This window comes from Oncorhynchus kisutch, unplaced genomic scaffold, assembly GCF_002021735.2.
Source record: "Oncorhynchus kisutch isolate 150728-3 unplaced genomic scaffold, Okis_V2 scaffold1823, whole genome shotgun sequence".
Taxonomy (NCBI): domain Eukaryota; kingdom Metazoa; phylum Chordata; class Actinopteri; order Salmoniformes; family Salmonidae; genus Oncorhynchus; species Oncorhynchus kisutch.
Window position 1 is genome coordinate 6,530 of NW_022263768.1, and position 19,664 is coordinate 26,193.

The 19,664-nt window shown below is 42.5% G+C and overlaps 1 protein-coding gene across 1 annotated transcript; it reads left to right on the top strand.

The window, feature by feature from the left end:
- Positions 1 to 1,003: 1,003 nt before the first annotated feature.
- On the top strand, positions 1,004 to 18,351 carry LOC109882866 (leucine-rich repeat-containing protein 17). The gene is given in 5 exon segments (XM_031819074.1): positions 1,004 to 1,272; positions 1,274 to 1,390; positions 1,392 to 1,947; positions 14,777 to 14,932; positions 16,818 to 18,351. Coding segments are annotated over 5 exon segments (1,524 nt in total). The 5' UTR covers positions 1,004 to 1,008; the 3' UTR covers positions 17,249 to 18,351.
- The last annotated feature ends 1,313 nt before the right edge of the window (positions 18,352 to 19,664 follow it).

Genomic DNA, 19,664 nt, shown 5'->3' on the forward strand with positions numbered 1-19,664 from the left:
AACAGAGAGGTAGGAGAAGGGAGAAGAGAAACAGAGAGATAGGAGAAGGGAGGAGAGGAACAGAGAGATAGAAGAAGGGAGAAGAGAAACAGAGAGAGGAGAAGGGAGGAGAGGAACAGAGAGATAGGAGAAGAGAGGAGAGGAACAGAGAGATAAGAGAAGAGAGGAGAGGAACAGAGAGATAGGAGAAGGGAGGAGAGGAACAGAGAGATAGGAGAAGGGAGGAGAGGAACAGAGAGATAGGAGAAGAGAGGAGAGGAACAGAGAGATAGGAGAAGGGAGGAGAGGAACAGAGAGATAGAAGAAGGGAGAAGAGAAACAGAGAGATAGGAGAAGGGAGGAGAGGAACAGAGAGATAGGAGAAGGGAGGAGAGGAACAGAGAGATAGGAGAAGGGAGGAGAGGAACAGAGAGAGAAGAGAAGGGAGGAGAGGAACAGAGAGTTAGGAGAAGGGATGAGAGGAACAGAGAGATAGGAGAAGGGAGGAGGGGAACAGAGAGATAGGAGAAGGGAGGAGAGGAACAGAGAGATAGGAGAAGGGAGAAGAGAAACAGAGATAGGAGAAGAGAGGAGGGGAACAGAGGGATAGGAGAAGGGAGGAGGGGAACAGAGAGATAGGAGAAGGGAGAAGAGAAACAGAGAGATAGGAGAAGAGAGGAGGGGAACAGAGGGATAGGAGAAGGGAGGAGGGGAACAGAGAGATAGGAGAAGGGTGTAGAGGAACATAGAGGTAGGAGAAGGGAGGAGAGGAACAGAGAGATAGGAGAAGAGAGGAGAGGAACAGAGAGAAGGGAGGAGAGGAACAGAGAGATAAGAGAAGGGAGGAGAGGAACAGAGAGAGAAGACTGAGGAACAAAGGAAATGGGGCACTGTTCCATGACAGTGTTTTAACTCTCTCTCTGTTTGATAGACTATCATATAATTTGCTTTATGTTTGTTTCTCTCCATCATTCTTCCTATCCCTCCTTTCTTCCTCTCTATCCCTTCCTTTCCCTCTCCTCCCGAACAATGAACTCTCCACTTAACTCTCTCTCTCTCTCTCACACAGCTGTAGCCAGCCTTCCCTGGCACCAGCAGAAACCCAAGGTCATCTCTGAGTCCATCCCTCTCCCCTTCCCTCCCTCTTGTTCCAGTCTTGCCGCTCCCCCATCTCCCAGTGGTGGCATTGGGGCTCCCAGGATGCGGCTGCTCAGCGCTCTGCTGCTCCTCCTGCTCCTCAGGTCCACTGAGCCCAGGAAGGGTGGACGGAACAGAGAAAGGGGCAGGGCCCGGGGGTAAAGGCAGGGCCAATGCTGTCAAACGCCAAACCTCTGAATGCAAGGAATACATGGAGGCCGGAGAGAAATACCTGGACTGTCAGGACCGCCAGCTGACCGGGGTGCAAACAGCACTGGCCTGAAGACATCCACCACCTCCTGCTGGCCCGCAACAAGATCCAGGTGCTCAGAGACAACACCTTCTCCCAGTTCAAGATCCTAAAGAGTCTGGATCTACAACAGAATGAGCTCTACATGGTGGAGGAGGAGGCGTTCGCAGGGCTGGGACAGCTCACTACTCTGCTTCTTCAGCACAACCAGATGAAGACAGCTTCTGAGGAGCACCTGCTGCCCTTGCCAAACCTCCGCTACCTGCGTCTCTATGACAACCCCTGGGACTGCCGGTGCTCGCTGGATAGTCTGGTCAGGACCCTGCAGGTGCCCAGCAACCGTAACCTAGGGAACTACGCCAAGTGTTCGGAGCCGGACGCGCTGAGAGGTCAGAAGCTGAAGAAGATGAGGCCAGAGCTGCTGTGTGCTGAGGATGGGGAGGGCCATCTGCCAGGGCAGAAACCTCAGGAGGGGCAGGGTAGTCTGCCCAAACCACCTCCCATCAAGAAGTACCCTGATGCCAACTCCTTGTGCCACACCTACATGTTCCCCAAACCCATGCTGGACTGCAAGAGCAAAGGTAAGCTATGAGCCAACCAAGCTGGTCTCCCTTTCATTTGTTTGTGTGACCTGTGTGAAGAATTTCCTCATTGGAGGACAATGGAATGTTGTATCTGGTCTTTCAGAACACTGGAGTGAGTTATTGGGGTTCTCAGGGCCATGGGTTCCTCGACCCAGATGAATCTCTACTGAAACAGCTTTTTAGTCCAAGATTAGGACTAGTATGGGTCAGGGTAACCGGCCCTCCGTGTATGAGTCACATGTCCATCTGAAATCTCTGGCCATTGTTCACTACACATGGTTGTTGGGAGGACTTTTGTAACAGTCTGGAAGAGAGGCTGGCTACTGGATACTCCAGAGCTGTGGTTGATAAGGACTACTTTCTAAATGTGTTCTCGATAATTTCCCTGAATCAGAATGTGGTAGGAGACGACTATAAACCAGAGAGGCCTTAGAGTGACGGCTTGCAGCGTGGAAACCGTGGAAACCATCATGGAACGTTAGACACAAAGGGACCAAGGGGAAATATGGAGTCTCATTTCTGTCTCCCGTCCAGACTCTCACATCTGGTGCCGTTTCTGTGCTATGTATAACTGCCACATTAAAACTGCTATCAGGACTATAACCTCTAGAGAGATTAGGTTTCAATATTGTTTTTCAAATAGTCATTAGGCCCAGACCCATGGGACTGACTACAAATCCTGCATGGAGTCCATGCTGTGTGGGGACTGCTTTTGATTGAGCTCAAAAATACAACATGAATAGTCCCTTCATATGGATTTAGTATAGACGTGGCAGTATGGTCATGAATAGTCCCTTCATATTGATTTAGTATAGACGTGGCAGTATAGTCATGAATAGTCCCTTCATATTGATTTAGTATAGACGTGGCAGTATGGTCATGAATAGTCCCTTCATATGGATTTAGTATAGATGTGGCAGTATAGTCATGAATAGTCCCTTCGTATGGATTTAGTATAGACGTGGCAGTATGGTATGAATAGTCCCTTCATATGGATTTAGTATAGACGTGGCAGTATGGTCATGAATAGTCCCTTCATATTGATTTAGTATGACGTGGCAGTATGGTCATGAATAGTCCCTTCATACTGATTTAGTATAGACGTGGCAGTATGGTCATGAATAGTCCCTTCATATTGATTTAGTATAGACGTGGCAGTATGGTCATGAATAGTCCCTTCATATTGATTTAGTATAGACGTGGCAGTAATGGTCATGAATAGTCCCTTCATACTGATTTAGTATAGACGTGGCAGTATGGTCATGATAGTCCCTTCATATTGATTAGTATAGACGTGGCAGTATGGTCATGAATAGTCCTTCATATTGATTTAGTATAGACGTGGCAGTATGGTCATGAATAGTCTCTTCATATTGATTTAGTATAGACGTGGCAGTATGGTCATGAATAGTCCCTTCATATTGATTTAGTATAGACCGTGGCAGTATGGTCATGAATAGTCCCCTTCATATTGATTTAGTATAGACGTGGCAGTATGGTCATGAATAGTCCCTTCATACTGATTAGTATAGACCGTTGGCAGTATGGTCATGGAATAGTTCCCTGTCAATATTGATTAGTATAGACGTGGCCCAGTATGGTCATGAATAGTTCCGCTTCATATTGATTTAGTATAGACCGTGGCAAGTGATGGGTCCATTGAATATAGCTCCTTCAATATTGATTTAGTATTAGACGTGGCAGTATGGTCATCGAATAGTCCCTTCATATTGAATTTAGTATAGACGTGGGCAGTATTGGTCCTATGAATAGTCCCCTTCATATTGATTTAGTATAAGACGTGGGCAGTAATTGGTCATGAATAGGTCCCTTCATATGATTTAAGTATAGACGTGGCAGTAGGGTCATGAATAGTCCCCTTCATATTGATTTAGTATAGACGTGGCAGTATGGTCATGAACAACCCTTCATAATTGATTTAGTATAGACGTGGCAGTATGTCATGAATACCCTTCATATTGATTTAGTAGAGACGTGCAGTTATGGTCATGATAGTCCTTCATATTGATTAGTATAGACGTGGCAGTATGGTCATGAATAGTCCCTTCATATGATTTAGTATAGACGTGGCAGTATGGTCATGAATAGTCCCTTCATATGATTTAGTATAGACGTGGCAGTATGGTCATGAATAGTCCTTCATATTGATTTAGTATAGACGTGGCAGTATGGTCATGAATAGTCCTTCATATTGATTTAGTATAGACGTGGCAGTATGGTCATGAATAGTCCCCTTCATATTGATTTAGTATAGACGTGGCAGTATGGTCATGAATAGTCCCTTCATATTGATTTAGTATAGACCGTGGCAGTCTATGGTCATGAATAGTCCCTTCATATTGATTTAGTATAGACGTGGTAGTATAAGTCATGAATAGTCCCTTCATATTGATTTAGTATAGACGGTGGCAGTATGGTCATGAATAGTCCCTTCATATTGATTTAGTATAGACGTGGCAGTATGGTCATGACCATACCCTTCATATTGTTTAGTATAGACGTGGCAGTATAGTCATGATAGTCCCTTCATATTGATTTAGTATAGACGTGGCAGTATAGTCATGAATAGTCCCTTCTTATTGATTTAGTATAGATGTGGCAGTATGGTCATGAATAGTCCCTTCATATTGATTTAGTATAGACGTGGCAGTATAGTCATGAATAGTCCCTTCATATTGATTTAGTATAGACGTGGCAGTATGGTCATGAATAGTCCCTTCATATTGATTTAGTATAGACGTGGCAGTATAGTCATGAATAGTCCCTTCATATTGATTTAGTAAGACGTGCAGTATGGTCATGAATAGTCCCTTCATATTGATTTAGTATAGACGTGGCAGTATGGTCATGAATTGTCCCTTCATATTGATTTAGTATAGACGTGGCAGTATGGTCATGAATTAGTCCCTTCATATTGATTTAGTAAAGACGTGGCAGTATGGTCATGAATAGTCCCTTCATATGATTTAGTATAGGACGTGGCAGTATGGTCATGAATTGTCCCTTCATATTGATTTAGTATAGACGTGGCAGTATGGTCATGAATAGTCCCTTCATATTGATTTAGTATAGACGTGGCAGTATGGTCATGAATAGTCCCTTCATATGATTTAGTATAGACGTGGCAGTATGGTCATGAAATAGTCCCTTCATATTGATTTAGTATAGACGTGGGCAGTATGGTCATGAATAGTCCCTTCATATTGATTTAGTATGAGACGTCGGCCAGTAATGGTCATGAATAGTCCCTTCATATTGATTTAGTATAGACGTGGCAGTATGGTCATGAATAGTCCCTTCATATTGATTTAGTATAGACGTGGCAGTATAGTCATGAATAGTCCCTTCATATGATTTAGTATAGACGTGGCCAGTATGGTCATGAATAGTCCCTTCATATTGATTTAGTATAGACTGGCAGTATGGTCGATGAACTAGTCCCTTTCATATTGATTTAGTATAGACGTGGCAGTATGGTCATGATAGTCCCTTCATATTGATTTAGTATAGACGTGGCAGTATGGTCATGAATAGTCCCTTCTATTGATTTAGTATAGACGTGCCAGTATGGTCATGAATCGTCCCTTCATATTGATTTAGTATAGACGTGGCAGTATGGTCATGAATAGTCCCTTCATATTGATTAGTATAGACGTGGCAGTATGGTCATGTCGTCTCTTCATATTGATTAGTATAGACGTGGCAGTATTGTCATGAATAGTCCCTCTATTGATTTAGTATAGACGTGGCAGTATGGTCATGAATAGTCCCTTCATATTGATTTAGTATAGACGTGGCAGTATGGTATGAATAGTCCCTTCATATTGATTAGTATAGACGTGGCAGTATGGTCATGAATAGTCCCTTCATATTGATTTAGTATAGACGTGGCAGTATGGTCATGAACATACCCTTCATATTGATTTAGTATAGACGTGGCAGTATAGTCATGAATAGTCCCTTCATATTGATTTAGTATAGAAGTTGGCAGTATGGTCATGATAGTCCCTTCATATGATTTAGTATAGACGTGGCAGTATGGTCATGATATGTCTCTTCATATTGATTTAGTATAGACGTGGCAGTATGGTCATGAATAGTCCCTTCATATTGATTTAGTATAGACGTGGCAGTATGGTCATGAATAGTCCCTTCATATTGATTTAGTATAGACGTGGCAGTATGGTCAGGATAGTCCTTCATATTGATTTAGTATAGACGGGCAGTATGTCATGAATAGTCCCTTCATATTGATTTAGTATAGACGTGGCAGTATGGTCATGAACTAGTCTCTTCATATTGATTTAGTATAGACGTGGCAGTATAGTCAGGAATAGTCCCTTCATATTGATTAGTATAGACGTGGCAGTATGGTCATGAATAGTCCCTTCATATTGATTTAGTATAGACGTGGCAGTATGGTCAATGAATAGTCCCTTCATATTGATTTAGTATAGACGTGGCAGTATGGTCATGAATAGTCCCTTCATATTGATTTAGATAGACGTGGCAGTATGGTCATGAATAGTCCTTCATATTGATTAGTATAGACGTGGCAGTATAGTCATGAATAGTCCCCTTCATATTGATTTAGTATAGACGTGGCAGTATGGTCATGAATAGTCCCTTCATATTGATTTAGTATAGACGTGGCAGTATGGTCATGAAATAGTCCTTCTATTGATTTAGTATAGACGTGGCAGTATGGTCATGAATAGTCCCTTCATATGATTAGTATAGACGTGGCAGTATGGTCATGAATAGTCCCTTCATATTGATTTAGTATAGACGTGGCAGTATGGTCATGAAATAGTCCCTTCATATTGATTAGTATAGACGTGGCAGTATGGTCATGGAATAGTCCCTTCATGATTGATTTAGTATAGACGTGGCAGTATAGTCATGAATAGTCCCTTCATATGATTAGTATAGACGTGGCAGTATGGTCATGAAAGTCCTTCTTGATTTAGTAAAGACGTTGGCAGTATGGTCATGAATAGTCCCTTCATATTGATTTAGTATAGACGTGGCAGTATGGTCATGAATAGTCCCTTCATATGGATTTAGTATAGACGTGGCAGTATGGTCATGAATAGTCCCTTCATATTGATTTAGTATAGACGTGGCAGTATGGTCATGAATAGTCCCTTCATATGATTTAGTATAGACGTGGCAGTATGGTCATGAATAGTCCCTTCATATTGATTAGTATAGACGTGGCAGTATGGTCATGAATAGTCCCTTCATATTGATTTAGTATAGACGTGGCAGTATGTCCATGAATAGTCCCTTCATATTGATTTAGTATAGACGTGGCAGTATGGTCATGAATAGTCCCTTCATATTGATTTAGTATAGACGTGGCAGTATGGTCATGAATAGTCCCTTCATATTGATTTAGTATAGACGTGGCAGTATGGTCATGAATAGTCCCTTCATATTGATTTAGTATAGACGTGGCAGTATGGTCATGAATAGTCCCTTCATATTGATTTAGTATAGACGTGGCAGTATGGTCATGAATAGTCCCTTCATATTGATTTAGTATAGACGTGGCAGTATGGTCATGAATAGTCCCTTCATATTGATTTAGTATAGACGTGGCAGTATAGTCATGAATAGTCCCTTCATATTGATTTAGTATAGACGTGGCAGTATGGTCATGAATAGTCCCTTCATATTGATTTAGTATAGACGTGGCAGTATGGTCATGAATAGTCCCTTCATATTGATTTAGTATAGACGTGGCAGTATGGTCATGAATAGTCCCTTCATATTGATTTAGTATAGACGTGGCAGTATGGTCATGAATAGTCCCTTCATATTGATTTAGTATAGACGTGGCAGTATGGTCATGAATAGTCCCTTCATATTGATTTAGTATAGACGTGGCAGTATGGTCATGAATAGGTCCCTTCATATTGATTAGTATAGACGTGGCAGTATGGTCATGAATAGTCCCTTCATATTGATTTAGTATAGACGTGGCACGTATGGTCATGAATAGTCCCTTCATATGATTTAGTATAGACGTGGCAGTATAGTCATGATAGTCCCTTCATATTGATTTAGTATAGACGTGGCAGTATGGTCATGATAGTCCCTTCAATATTGATTTAGTATAGACGTGGCAGTATGTCATGAATAGTCCCTTCATATTGTTTAGTATAGACGGGCAGTATGGTCATGAATAGGCCCTTCATATTGATTTAGTATAGAACGTGGCAGTAATGGTCATGAAAGTCCCCTTCATATTGATTAGTATAGACGTGGCCAGTATGGTCATGAATAGTCCCTATCATATGATTTAGTATAGACGTGGCAGTATGGTCATGAATAGTCCTTCATATTGATTTAGTTAGACGTGGCAGTATGGTCATGAATCCTTCATATGATTTAGTATAGACGTGGCGTATGGTCATGAATAGTCCCGATCATATTGATTTAGTATAGACGTGGCAGTATAGTCATGAATAGTCCCCTTCATATTGATTTAGTATAGACGTGGCGTATGGTCATGAATAGTCCCTTCATATTGATTTAGTATAGACGTGGCAGTATGGTCATGAATAGTCCCTTCATATTATTTAGTATAGACAGTGGCAGTATAGTCATGAATAGTCCCTTCATATTGATTTAGTATAGACGTGGCAGTAGATGGTCATGAATATTCCCTTCATATTGATTTAGTATAGACGTGGCAGTATGGTCATGAATAGTCCCTTCATATTGATTTAGTATAGACGTGGCAGTATGGTCATGAATAGTCCCTTCATATTGATTTAGTATAGACGTGGCAGTATGGTCATGAATAGTCCCTTCATATGGATTTAGTATAGACGTGCAGTATGGTCAATGAATAGTCCTTCATATTGATTTAGTATAGACGTTGTGGCAGTATAGTCATGACTAGTCCCTTCATATTGATTTAGTAAAGACGTGGCAGTATAGTCATGAATAGTCCCTTCATATTGATTTAGTATAGATGTGGCAGTATGGTCATGAATAGTCCCTTCATATGATTTAGTATAGACGTGCAGTATGGTCATGAATAGTCCCTTCATATTGATTTAGTATAGACGTGGCAGTATGAGTCATGAATAGTCCCTTCATATGGAATTTAGTATAGACGTGGCAGTATAGGTCATGAATAGTCCCTTCATATTGATTTAGTATAGACGTGGCAGTATGGTCATGAATAGTCCCTTCATATGGATTTAGTATAGGACGTGGCAGTATGGTCATGAATAGTCCCTTCATAGATTAGTATAGACGTTGCAGTATGGTCATGAATAGTCCCGTTCATATGATTTAGTAAAGACGTGGCAGTATAGTCATGAATAGTCCCTTCATATGATTTAGTATAGACGTGGCAGTATGGTCATGAATAGTCCCTTCATATTGATTTAGTAAAGACGTGGCAGTATGGTCATGAATAGTCCCTTCATATGATTTAGTATAGACGTGGCAGTATGGTCATGAATAGTCCCTTCATATTGATTTAGTATAGACGTGGCAGTATGGTCATGAATAGTCCCTTTCATATTGATTTAGTATAATTGATTTAGTAAAGACGTGGGCACAGTATGGTCATGAATAGTCCCTTCATATTGATTTAGTATAGACCGTGGCAGTATGGTCATGAATAGTCCCTTCATATTGATTAGTATAGACGTGGTAGTATAGTCATGAATAGTCCCTTCATATTGATTTAGTATAGACGTGGCTAGTATGTCTGAATAGTCCTTCTTATTGATTTAGTAATAGATGTGGCAGTATGGTCATGAATAGTCCATTCATATTGATTTATTATAGACGTGGCAGTATGGTCATGAATAGTCCCTCATATTGATTTAGTATAGACGTGGCAGTATGGTCATGAATAGTCCCTTCATATTGATTTAGTATAGACGTGCAGTATGGTAATGAATAGTCCCTTCATATTGATTTAGTATAGACGTGGCAGTATGGTCATGAATAGTCCCTTCATATTGATTTAGTATAGACGTGGCAGTATGGTCATGAATAGTCCCTTCATAGTGATTTAGTATAGACATGGCAGTATGGTCATGAATAGTCCTTCATATGATTTAGTATAGACGTGGCAGTATGGTCATGAATAGTCCTTCATATTGATTTAGTATAGACGTGGCAGTATGGTCATGAATAGCCCTTCATATGATTTAGTAAGACGTGGCACTATGGTCATGAATAGTCCCTTCATATTGATTTAGTATAGACGTGGCAGTATGGTCATGAATAGTCCCTTCATATTATTTAGGATAGACGTGGCAGTATAGTCATGAATACTCCCTTCCTATTGATTTAGTAAATGACGTGGCAGTATAGTCATGAATAGTCCCTTCATATTGATTTAGTATAGATGTGGCAGTATGGTCATGAATAGTCCCTTCATATTGATTTAGTATAGACGTGGCAGATAGTCATGAATAGTCCCCTTCATATGATTAGTATAGCGTGGCAGTATGTGCATGATAGTCCCTTCATATTGATTTAGTATAGACGTGGGCAGTATGGTCATGAATAGTCCCTTCATGGATTTAGTATAGACGTGGCAGTTATGGTCATGAATAGTCCCTTCATATTGATTTAGTATAGACGTGGCAGTATGGTCATGAATAGTCCCTTCATATTGATTTAGTAAAGACGTGGCAGTACAGTCATGAATAGTCCCTTCATATTGATTTAGTATAGACGTGGCAGTATGGTCATGAATAGTCCCTTCATATTGATTTAGTAAAGACGTGGCAGTATGGTCATGAATAGTCCCTTCATATTGATTTAGTATAGACGTGGCAGTTGGTCATGAATAGTCCCTTCATATTGATTTAGTATAGACGTGGTATTATAGTCATGAATAGTCCCTTCATATTGATTTAGTATAGACGTGGCAGTATAGTCATGAATAGTCCCCTTCTTATTGATTTAGTATAGATGTGGCAGTATGGTCATGAATAGTCCCTTCATTATTGATTTAGTATAGACGTGGCAGTATAGTCATGAATAGTCCCTTCATATTGATTTAGTATAGACGTGGCAGTATGGTCATGAATAGTCCCTTCATATTGATTTAGTATAGACGTGGCAGTATAGTCAGGAATAGTCCATTCATATTGATTTAGTATAGACGTGGGCAGTATGGTCATGAATAGTCCCGTCATATTGATTTAGTATAGACGTGGCAGTATGGTCATGAATAGTCCCTTCATATTGATTTCGTATAGACGTGGCAGTATGGTCATGAATAGTCCCTTCATATTGATTTAGTATAGACGTGGCAGTATGGTCATGAATAGTCCCTTCATACTTATTTAGTATAGAGTGGCAGTATAGTCATGAATAGTCCCTTCATACTAATTTAGTGTGGAAGTGGCAGCTCTCTGATTTATTGTTCTACTGTATATTTATGACGTCACAGTGAACTGTCCTTTGATCAAGATGATGAATGACAGTCATATAATGATGTACTGTCCCTATCCTGTCCCCAGAAAGCCATTTGTCAGAGTGCAGTTAAACGTGCAAGAAGCAGCAACACTGGTCTCTCTATTCTATTGTCGCTATATAAAGATCCCCATGTTCAGCTGGAGGAAACTATTTCTCTTCCCCTCTGGAAAGGCTTTCAATCAGTCCTTTATCTGAACCTCACTAGATCATCTCACTGGTCATAGCCTCCCTCCCCTCCCTCCCTCCCTCCCTCCCTCCCTCCCTCTCCTCCTCTCTCTCTCTCTCTCTCTCTCTCTCTCTCTCAATCCCTCTCTCATCTGTGAATTCAGAGCCTTAATATACTGTAAACTAATAACTGACCCAGAGGTCATTACACTGGAAACAAAGTCTCATTTGTAAACACTGGAAATGTCCCTACAGTACACTACCGAACTGTGCGGGAGCAAGACAGAATGTATCTAACCACAAATAAATCATCTCTGTGGTACATACATGATATGTGGGAGAATATGTCAGAGTGCGTGTACTTTTGAGATAAATGTCGTCCAGGCAAGATGAGGCCTGGTTTAGTCCTGATCTATCATTAGCAGAACAGTTGAGTCAGCATATGGAGAGTTGGCCTGCTTGTCGTCTCTGTAAAGCCTAACCACCTCTTCTAACATTATATCATGGTTTCTTGGAGCTCCTGTAACCGATTGGCCGGGTGTTTTGTCAGCTGACACATTCTGGGGGAGTCATGATGTGTAGCAGAGAGGGAGTCATATTCTGCTGGTAGTCTCCTCTCCTCCACAGCATGATGGGTAATATTCTGCTGGTAGTCTCCTCTCCTCCACAGCATGATGGGTAATATTCTGCTGGTAGTCTCCTCTCCTCCACACATGATGGGTAATATTCTGCTGGCAGTCTCCTCTCCTCCACAGCATGATGGGTAATATTCTGCTGGTAGTCTCCTCTCCTCCACAGCATGATGGGTAATATTCTGCTGGCAGTCTCCTCTCCTCCACAGCATGATGGGTAATATTCTGCTGGTGGTCTCCTCTCCTCCACAGCAGCGTTGATTTCCTTGATATACAGGCATGTTGGGCACCTGACTCTGTAAAAGCAGCACTGTGCATTTACAATCTAAATGAATGGCTGTATAGGTTTAGTTTCCTGCTGTCTGTAAACAACATGTGATTTTAATAAACTATATCAGGGATGGGCAACTGGCCGCCACCCCCCTTTTGTTGGCCTGCGGAAACATTTCTATAAACATTTCCAATAAACTTCCTGTTGAGAGTTAGAATAGTGGTTGTGCATCAGCAGTTGTTCTGTTGTTACGTCAGTCACTGACAGCTTCAGTAATTAGACTGGTAAGTTAGTCTAGCGGCCAGCCATCTAAACTTCTAGTAAGCATGGTCAAATTGCAGACCGGTGGGCCCCCATTGATTTTGTTAGTCACTCTCAATCAGATATCATCTTAAAAACTGCAAACATTTCTCTAAACCCTATGGCAAAATTAGTAGAATTGCATGGAATTTGTTATAAAATTACTAAATCTTCTCTCCGCCCCATGACAAAATGTCACTTATAGGATATAGGGCCAGCTCTGACTGTATGAGTGGGTATGGATATAGGGCTGGCTCTGACTGTATGAGTGGGTATGGATATAGGGCCAGCTCTGACTGTATGAGTGGGTATGGATATAGGGCCAGCTCTGACTGTATGAGTGGGTATGGATATAGGGCCAGCTCTGACTGTATGAGTGGGTATGGATATAGGGCCAGCTCTGACTGTATGAGTGGGTATGGATATAGGGCCAGCTCTGACTGTATGAGTGGGTAGGGATATAGGGCCGGCTCTGACTGTATGAGTGGGTATGGATATAGGGCCGGCTCTGACTGTATGAGTGGGTATGGATATAGGGCCGGCTCTGACTGTATGAGTGGGTATGGATATAGGGCCAGCTCTGACTGTATGAGTGGGTATGGATATAGGGCCGGCTCTGACTGTATGAGTGGGTATGGATATAGGGCCAGCTCTGACTGTATGAGTGGGTATGGATATAGGGCCAGCTCTGACTGTATGAGTGGGTATGGATATAGGGCCAGCTCTGACTGTATGAGTGGGTATGGATATAGGGCCGGCTCTGACTGTGGCCCCACATGATGAGTTCAGATTCTTTCTGAAAACGGTTATGGCTGAACGACCTTGACTTCTCCCAACATCCCAACCATCTGCATGTTTCCCCACTCACTGCTGTAGTCTGAACTAAAGCATATCACAGGTGTTGTGAGGCAGGGGTTCGATAGATAGGGGAAAGAGAGAACATCTCCCATGTGTCCCAAATGGCACCCTATTCCCTACATAGTGCACTACTTTTAACCAGAGCCCTACCATGGCCCATAGGGATATGGACAAAAGTAGTGTACTATCTAGTGAATAGGGTGTCATTGCTCCAGCAACCTCATCTAAAAGCCATGGAGCGCTAATCTCCTTTCCTTACAGTGGAGGAGGATGGATGTCCTATGCTGTTATGATATTAGAGCAGATGTCTGTCGTTAAGGTCTGTGATAGTTCCTTTAGCCGAATGATGAATAAACCGTGCTCAGAATGTGGCCAACTGGAAGCAGTCCAAGACTGTACGTGGATTTTGACAAACACAGAAAGGTCCTGTGTCGTTCATGAAATTAAAAAGGAAGGTTTTCCACCCCACCACAGCTAGGTTCATTCTCAGCTGAGCGCTTTCATTGTGAACATGACTTAGAAAACTGGTTCCAAAGACATCATTCATGATGAATTGTTTGTAGAAGTTGTATGCATTTTATGGACCACCTACTTCGTCTTCATGTCTTAGTCTTTATTTTAAACTCTAGTTTGAGAACAATGGCTCTTGCAGAAGTTTTCCTTCTATGGTAAAGGCTGCTGGCGATCACAAAAAAAAGACAGAAGCTCTCAGAGGTCTTTTAAGCCTGTGGGAAACCCTGTTTCATACGTTAACCTTCATGTTTCAAACCCTTCAAAGGCTAAGGTCAACCCAGAGGGCTGTGAATAACAGTCCTGCTTGGCACAGACATACAACATGGCTACAGAGGGACTATAGAAAGGGGAGGCCATCTTGATATTCTCAGGGCACACTCGGAATTCACATATGTAGGAATCCAAATTTCATTGGGTTGAAATAATCACATATGTCCCAAAGTTCCTTGTGTGTCAGTTTATGTTTTTGTTCATGTTTTCATGCAGTATGATAGCTAGCTGATTTGGCCATTGTAAACATGTCTGGGTAAGCCATTAACATCTCACTGACCTCCATATTCTCTCTCTCTTTCTCCCCCCTCTCTTTCCCCCCTCCCTCCAGAACTGAAGAACATCCCCTCAAGTCTCCCGTCAGACATTGTGAGGATGGACTTGTCCAGTAACAGCATCACTCAGCTCCGGCCCAAGGAGTTTGTTGCTGCCAGGGACCTGAAGCTTCTCAACCTCAGCAGTAACAGTCTGGATCAGATTGACACAGGTGAGGAAAAACCATTACACTTCCTTCAAACAGCACAATCATTGTGGATGTGTGCCAAGTCATGCAGCACAGAGGATCAGATCTCACAACACCTGAAGAAGGGTTTAATAAGATACAGCAATCTGAGATATATATGCTTTTTGTTCAATATGTTTTGATTTGTGACTTACAATAAGGAGTACACACACTTCCTTACTGGTCCCCCATTGTAATCGAGCCCACACTGGACCTGCAAAGAAAGAGGTCAAAAGAGGAATCAGAGGAGGACCTTGACCTTTAGTCCATTCATCACAAAATGGAGGCATGGCTTTATTTCCTCCTGAAATAGAATTGTTAGAATCCCTGGGGTAATGTTATATACCATACCAGTACTTTATATACCATACCAGTACTTTATATACCATACCAATACTTTATATACCATACCAGTACTTTATATACCATACCAGTACTTTATATACCATACCAGTACTTTATATACCATACCAGTACTTTATATACCATACTAGTACTTTATATACCATACCAGTACTTTATATACCATACCAGTACTTTATATACCATACCAGTACTTTATATACCATACCAGGCAGCATTGAGTATGGATCAATTCCACGCATAGATAAAAACCCTTAACGCTCATTAGCTTCTCACACGGATGAATCTGACTTAAAGGAGCCTACGATGCCATAAACCTGCTCCATCTCGTTTGTAGAACCAACAAGGTTCTCTATTTGCTGAGGAATCACTACACTACCTTCTAGTTCTGTTATGTTTGAGAACTGGGGAAAAAACCCTTTCTCATTATTCCTAGGCTCTCAAGAACTGGTCACATGGCCAGGAAGCTTTGCCACAGAAGGAAAATAGTTCCCTTATCATTAATTATTGCAGAACATATGCAAACAATTGAGTATTTCCCTGAGTTGTTAACAAGTAATTAATGGTGGTTAATTCCGACCAACTATGACAACCAGTACTGTACACACACAGTCATTAACTACTATGATCGAGGAGAAAGAATAAGAAAGAAATAGCCTGTTATGGATCAAAAGCCAATCCGTTCTGGACAGAGAAAGCAACTGCAAATTGAACACATTTCTCATGAAGTATTCACAAAATGCTCCCTCAGTTTTCTCAGGGACTGTGAGAAGCTAAGCTCTGTAGCAAGCACAAACCGGTTAAAAAAATAGACCAGAATTGTTGTCTCATTGAGTTGCACAGACAAACCAGTAGAAACCGGACAGTAATTCTCATGCGTATGATAAGAGCATATTCTGAGGGGGTTTGTGGGAGTGGTAACAGGAGGGTCACTCTGGAGACAGTGCTAAATACAGTAGGCCTATCTGTCTTTATGGTGCTAGCTTGCACTGCCACCATTACTCAGGGCTACACTGCAGGAAACACATCTTAAAGATGTCTGCTAGCTACTGGCACATCGTAGCCACATCAACAGGCTAACTTCAGCTTGAATTAGAGCTGAGACTAGGTGATGGGGAGAGCACTGGTCAAAGTTAATATCAGTATGTGTTTGAAGACGAGGTGCTGAAAATGCAGTCGGAAATTAGTTATGGAAGCTGTTACTCTTTCTCGTGTTACAGTGGAACATTACTTCCTGGTAATAATTCAGTATTCATGTCCGTTAGTGGACATTACTTCCACTGAAACTTTCCACTGAGTGCTACTGTATAAGATGAATTGAAGTAGCAACTGACCTCTAACCCCAACGTCCTCTCTCCCTTGTCCCCCCTCTTCAGCTGCATCCACTGGGCACCTGTACCTGTCCATTAGGAATTTATTCCACTGAGATTTGTGCTATAAGATTTATTGAAATTTCCTGTCCCTCTAACTAACCCTTAACATCCTGCATTTCTCCCCCTCTCCATAGCTGCGTTTGCGGGCCTCCTGTACCTGCGAGAGCTGGACCTGTCCAACAACAGCCTGCACTACTTCCAGTACGGAGTGTTGGAGGACCTGTACTTCCTCAGGATGCTGAATCTGGGGGATAACCCCTGGGTCTGTGACTACAACATCCACTACCTGATCTACTGGCTGAAGCATCACCCCGGGGTGGCCTACTCTGGCCTAATCTGCACCGAGCCTCAGGAGTTCAGGGGCTGGCCCGTGGAGAATTATGTCAAGACCTACAACGGAGAGTGTCCCAATGATAAGGATCCACAGCCAGGGAAGGGGGATACAGGACAGGGACAGACGGCTCAGGAGCTAGTGGCCGAGACAGAGGAGGCGGAGATGGAGCTTCTGCCGAAGCCTCTGAGAGACCCCAGACCAAAGAAATATGAGGTCACCAGGTTGACTTAATAGGACAGAGTTGGAAATTAGAAAATAACTGTTGTTGTTGTTTTCTATTATCACAGAACATTCTAATTCAGTCTATCAGATTTTTTAAAAACTTTCGAATTCCCACCAGCATGACCAATGCAGGACAGCTGGATTCCCAACAGCATAACCAATGCAGGACAGCTGGATTCTCAACAGCATGACCAATGCAGGACAGTTGGATTCCCAACAGCATAACCAATGCAGGACAGTTGGATTCCCACCAGCATAACCAATGCAGGACAGTTGGATTCCCACCAGCATGACCAATGCAGGAAAGCTGGATTCCCACCAGCATAACCAATGCAGGACAGTTGGATTCCCACCAGCATAACCAATGCAGGACAGTTGGATTCCCACCAGCATGACCAATGCAGGAAAGCTGGATTCCCACCAGCATAACCAATGCAGGACAGTTGGATTCCCACCAGCATAACCAATGCAGGACAGTTGGATTCCCACCAGCATAACCAATGCAGGACAGTTGGATTCCCACCAGCATGACCAATGCAGGAAAGCTGGATTCCCACCAGCATGACCAATGCAGGACAGCTGGATTCCCACCAGCATGACCAATGCAGGACAGTTGGATTCCCAACAGCATGTCTAATGCAGGACAGTTGTTGCTGTTTTCGTTACAAGAATATTTCGTTGTGGATTACTTTTTTGAAAAAGTAGAGGTTGATATATTTTTTACGATATCCAATTGTTAGTTACAGTGTTGTCCCATCGCAACTCCTGTACGGACTAGGGAGAAGTGAAGGTCGAGAGGCATGAGTCCTCCGAAGCACCAATATGTCAGAGGAAACATATAGCTGGTGACCGAAGTCAACATGCATGCGCGCAGCTACCACAAGGAGTCACTAGAGCGCAACGGGACAAGGACATCCCAGCCGGCCAAACCCTCCCTAACCCAGACAATTGTGCGCCGCCTCATGGTCGCGGCCGGCTGCGACACAGCCCGGGATCGAACCCAGATCTGTATTGACTCCTCATATAGACGGGAGGCCCGAGGTACATTTCTTCTAAATGTATGATTTAGACCATCTGTTCATGAAATAAAAGCCATTTTTTTCTGAAATGAATGAGGTTTACATTACTAACGCACACACTTCACAAATCCTAAAGGGATTTAGGCACATCCTTCCCCTAACCCCTTCAACTATCTGTTAGATCTGTGATGCTTCACCATAAAACATGGAGCGTCTTCGGGTCAGTTCAAAACAGTTGTTCCACGGCTTTACTACCTCTTACTCTCCACACTACCTCTTCCTCTCTGCACCTCAACACATGAAGCTGAGGAGTTAGACATGGACCCGCTGAAGACCTAAAGTACATTTAGTCAGTCCATACGATCCTGAACAGAAACCGATGTCTTGGTTCATACACACCATAAGTCATTCACACATGCAGGGATTCTGGGCCATCTGATGTATGTGGTGGGTTTCTATAGTGACATGTGTCCTGGATGATCCTGAAGGTCCCATGTTAGCCAGCGGAGCCCTGTGACATCACAGGAGTCAGACATGACTCTGATGTTCTAAGCAGTATTGTAAGCATCTCAGTGAGCCAGGATACGTCCAACACTAGTATGCACAGCTGTTACTCTCAGAGCTTTCTCACATTTGGGAAACATGTTGTTTGGTATGTCAGAAAAAGAGGAGGAAACCATTTCTTCAGTCAAGCTGTCCAATTATCTGATGTTCTGCTATCTGAGGAGAGAGTCTGAATATCACTGCCTGTGAATGTCAATTTAAAAACATTTGAACATTGGTCACATACACATGGTTAGCAGATGGTATTGCGAGTGTAGCGAAATGCTTATGCTTCTAGTTCTGACAATGCAGTAATATCTACAGGTAATCTAACAATTCCACAACAACTACCTAATACACCCAAATCTAAGTAAAGGAATGGAATAAGAATATATACATATAAATATATGGATAAGCAATGACCGAGTGGCACAGGCAAGATGCAATAGATGGTATAAAATACAGTATATACATATGAGATGAGTAATGCAAGATATGTAAACATTGTTAAAGTGACTAGTGATCCATTTATTAAAGTGGCCAATGATTTCAAGTCTGTATGTAGGCAGCAGCCTCACTGTGTTAGTGGTGGCTGTTTAACAGTCTGATAGCCTTGAGATAGAAGCTGTTTTTCAGTCTCTCGGTCTCAGCTTTGATGCACCTGTACTGACCTCGCCTTCTGGATGGTAGTGGGGTGAACAGGCAGTGGCTCGGGTGGTTGTTGTGATCTTTTTGGCTTTCCTGTGACATCGGGTGCTGTTGGTGTCCTGGAGGGCAGGGAGTTTTCCCCCGGTGATGCTGCACCACCCGGTGAGACCGCACCACCCTCTGGAGAGCCCTGTGGCTATGGGCGGTGCAGTTGC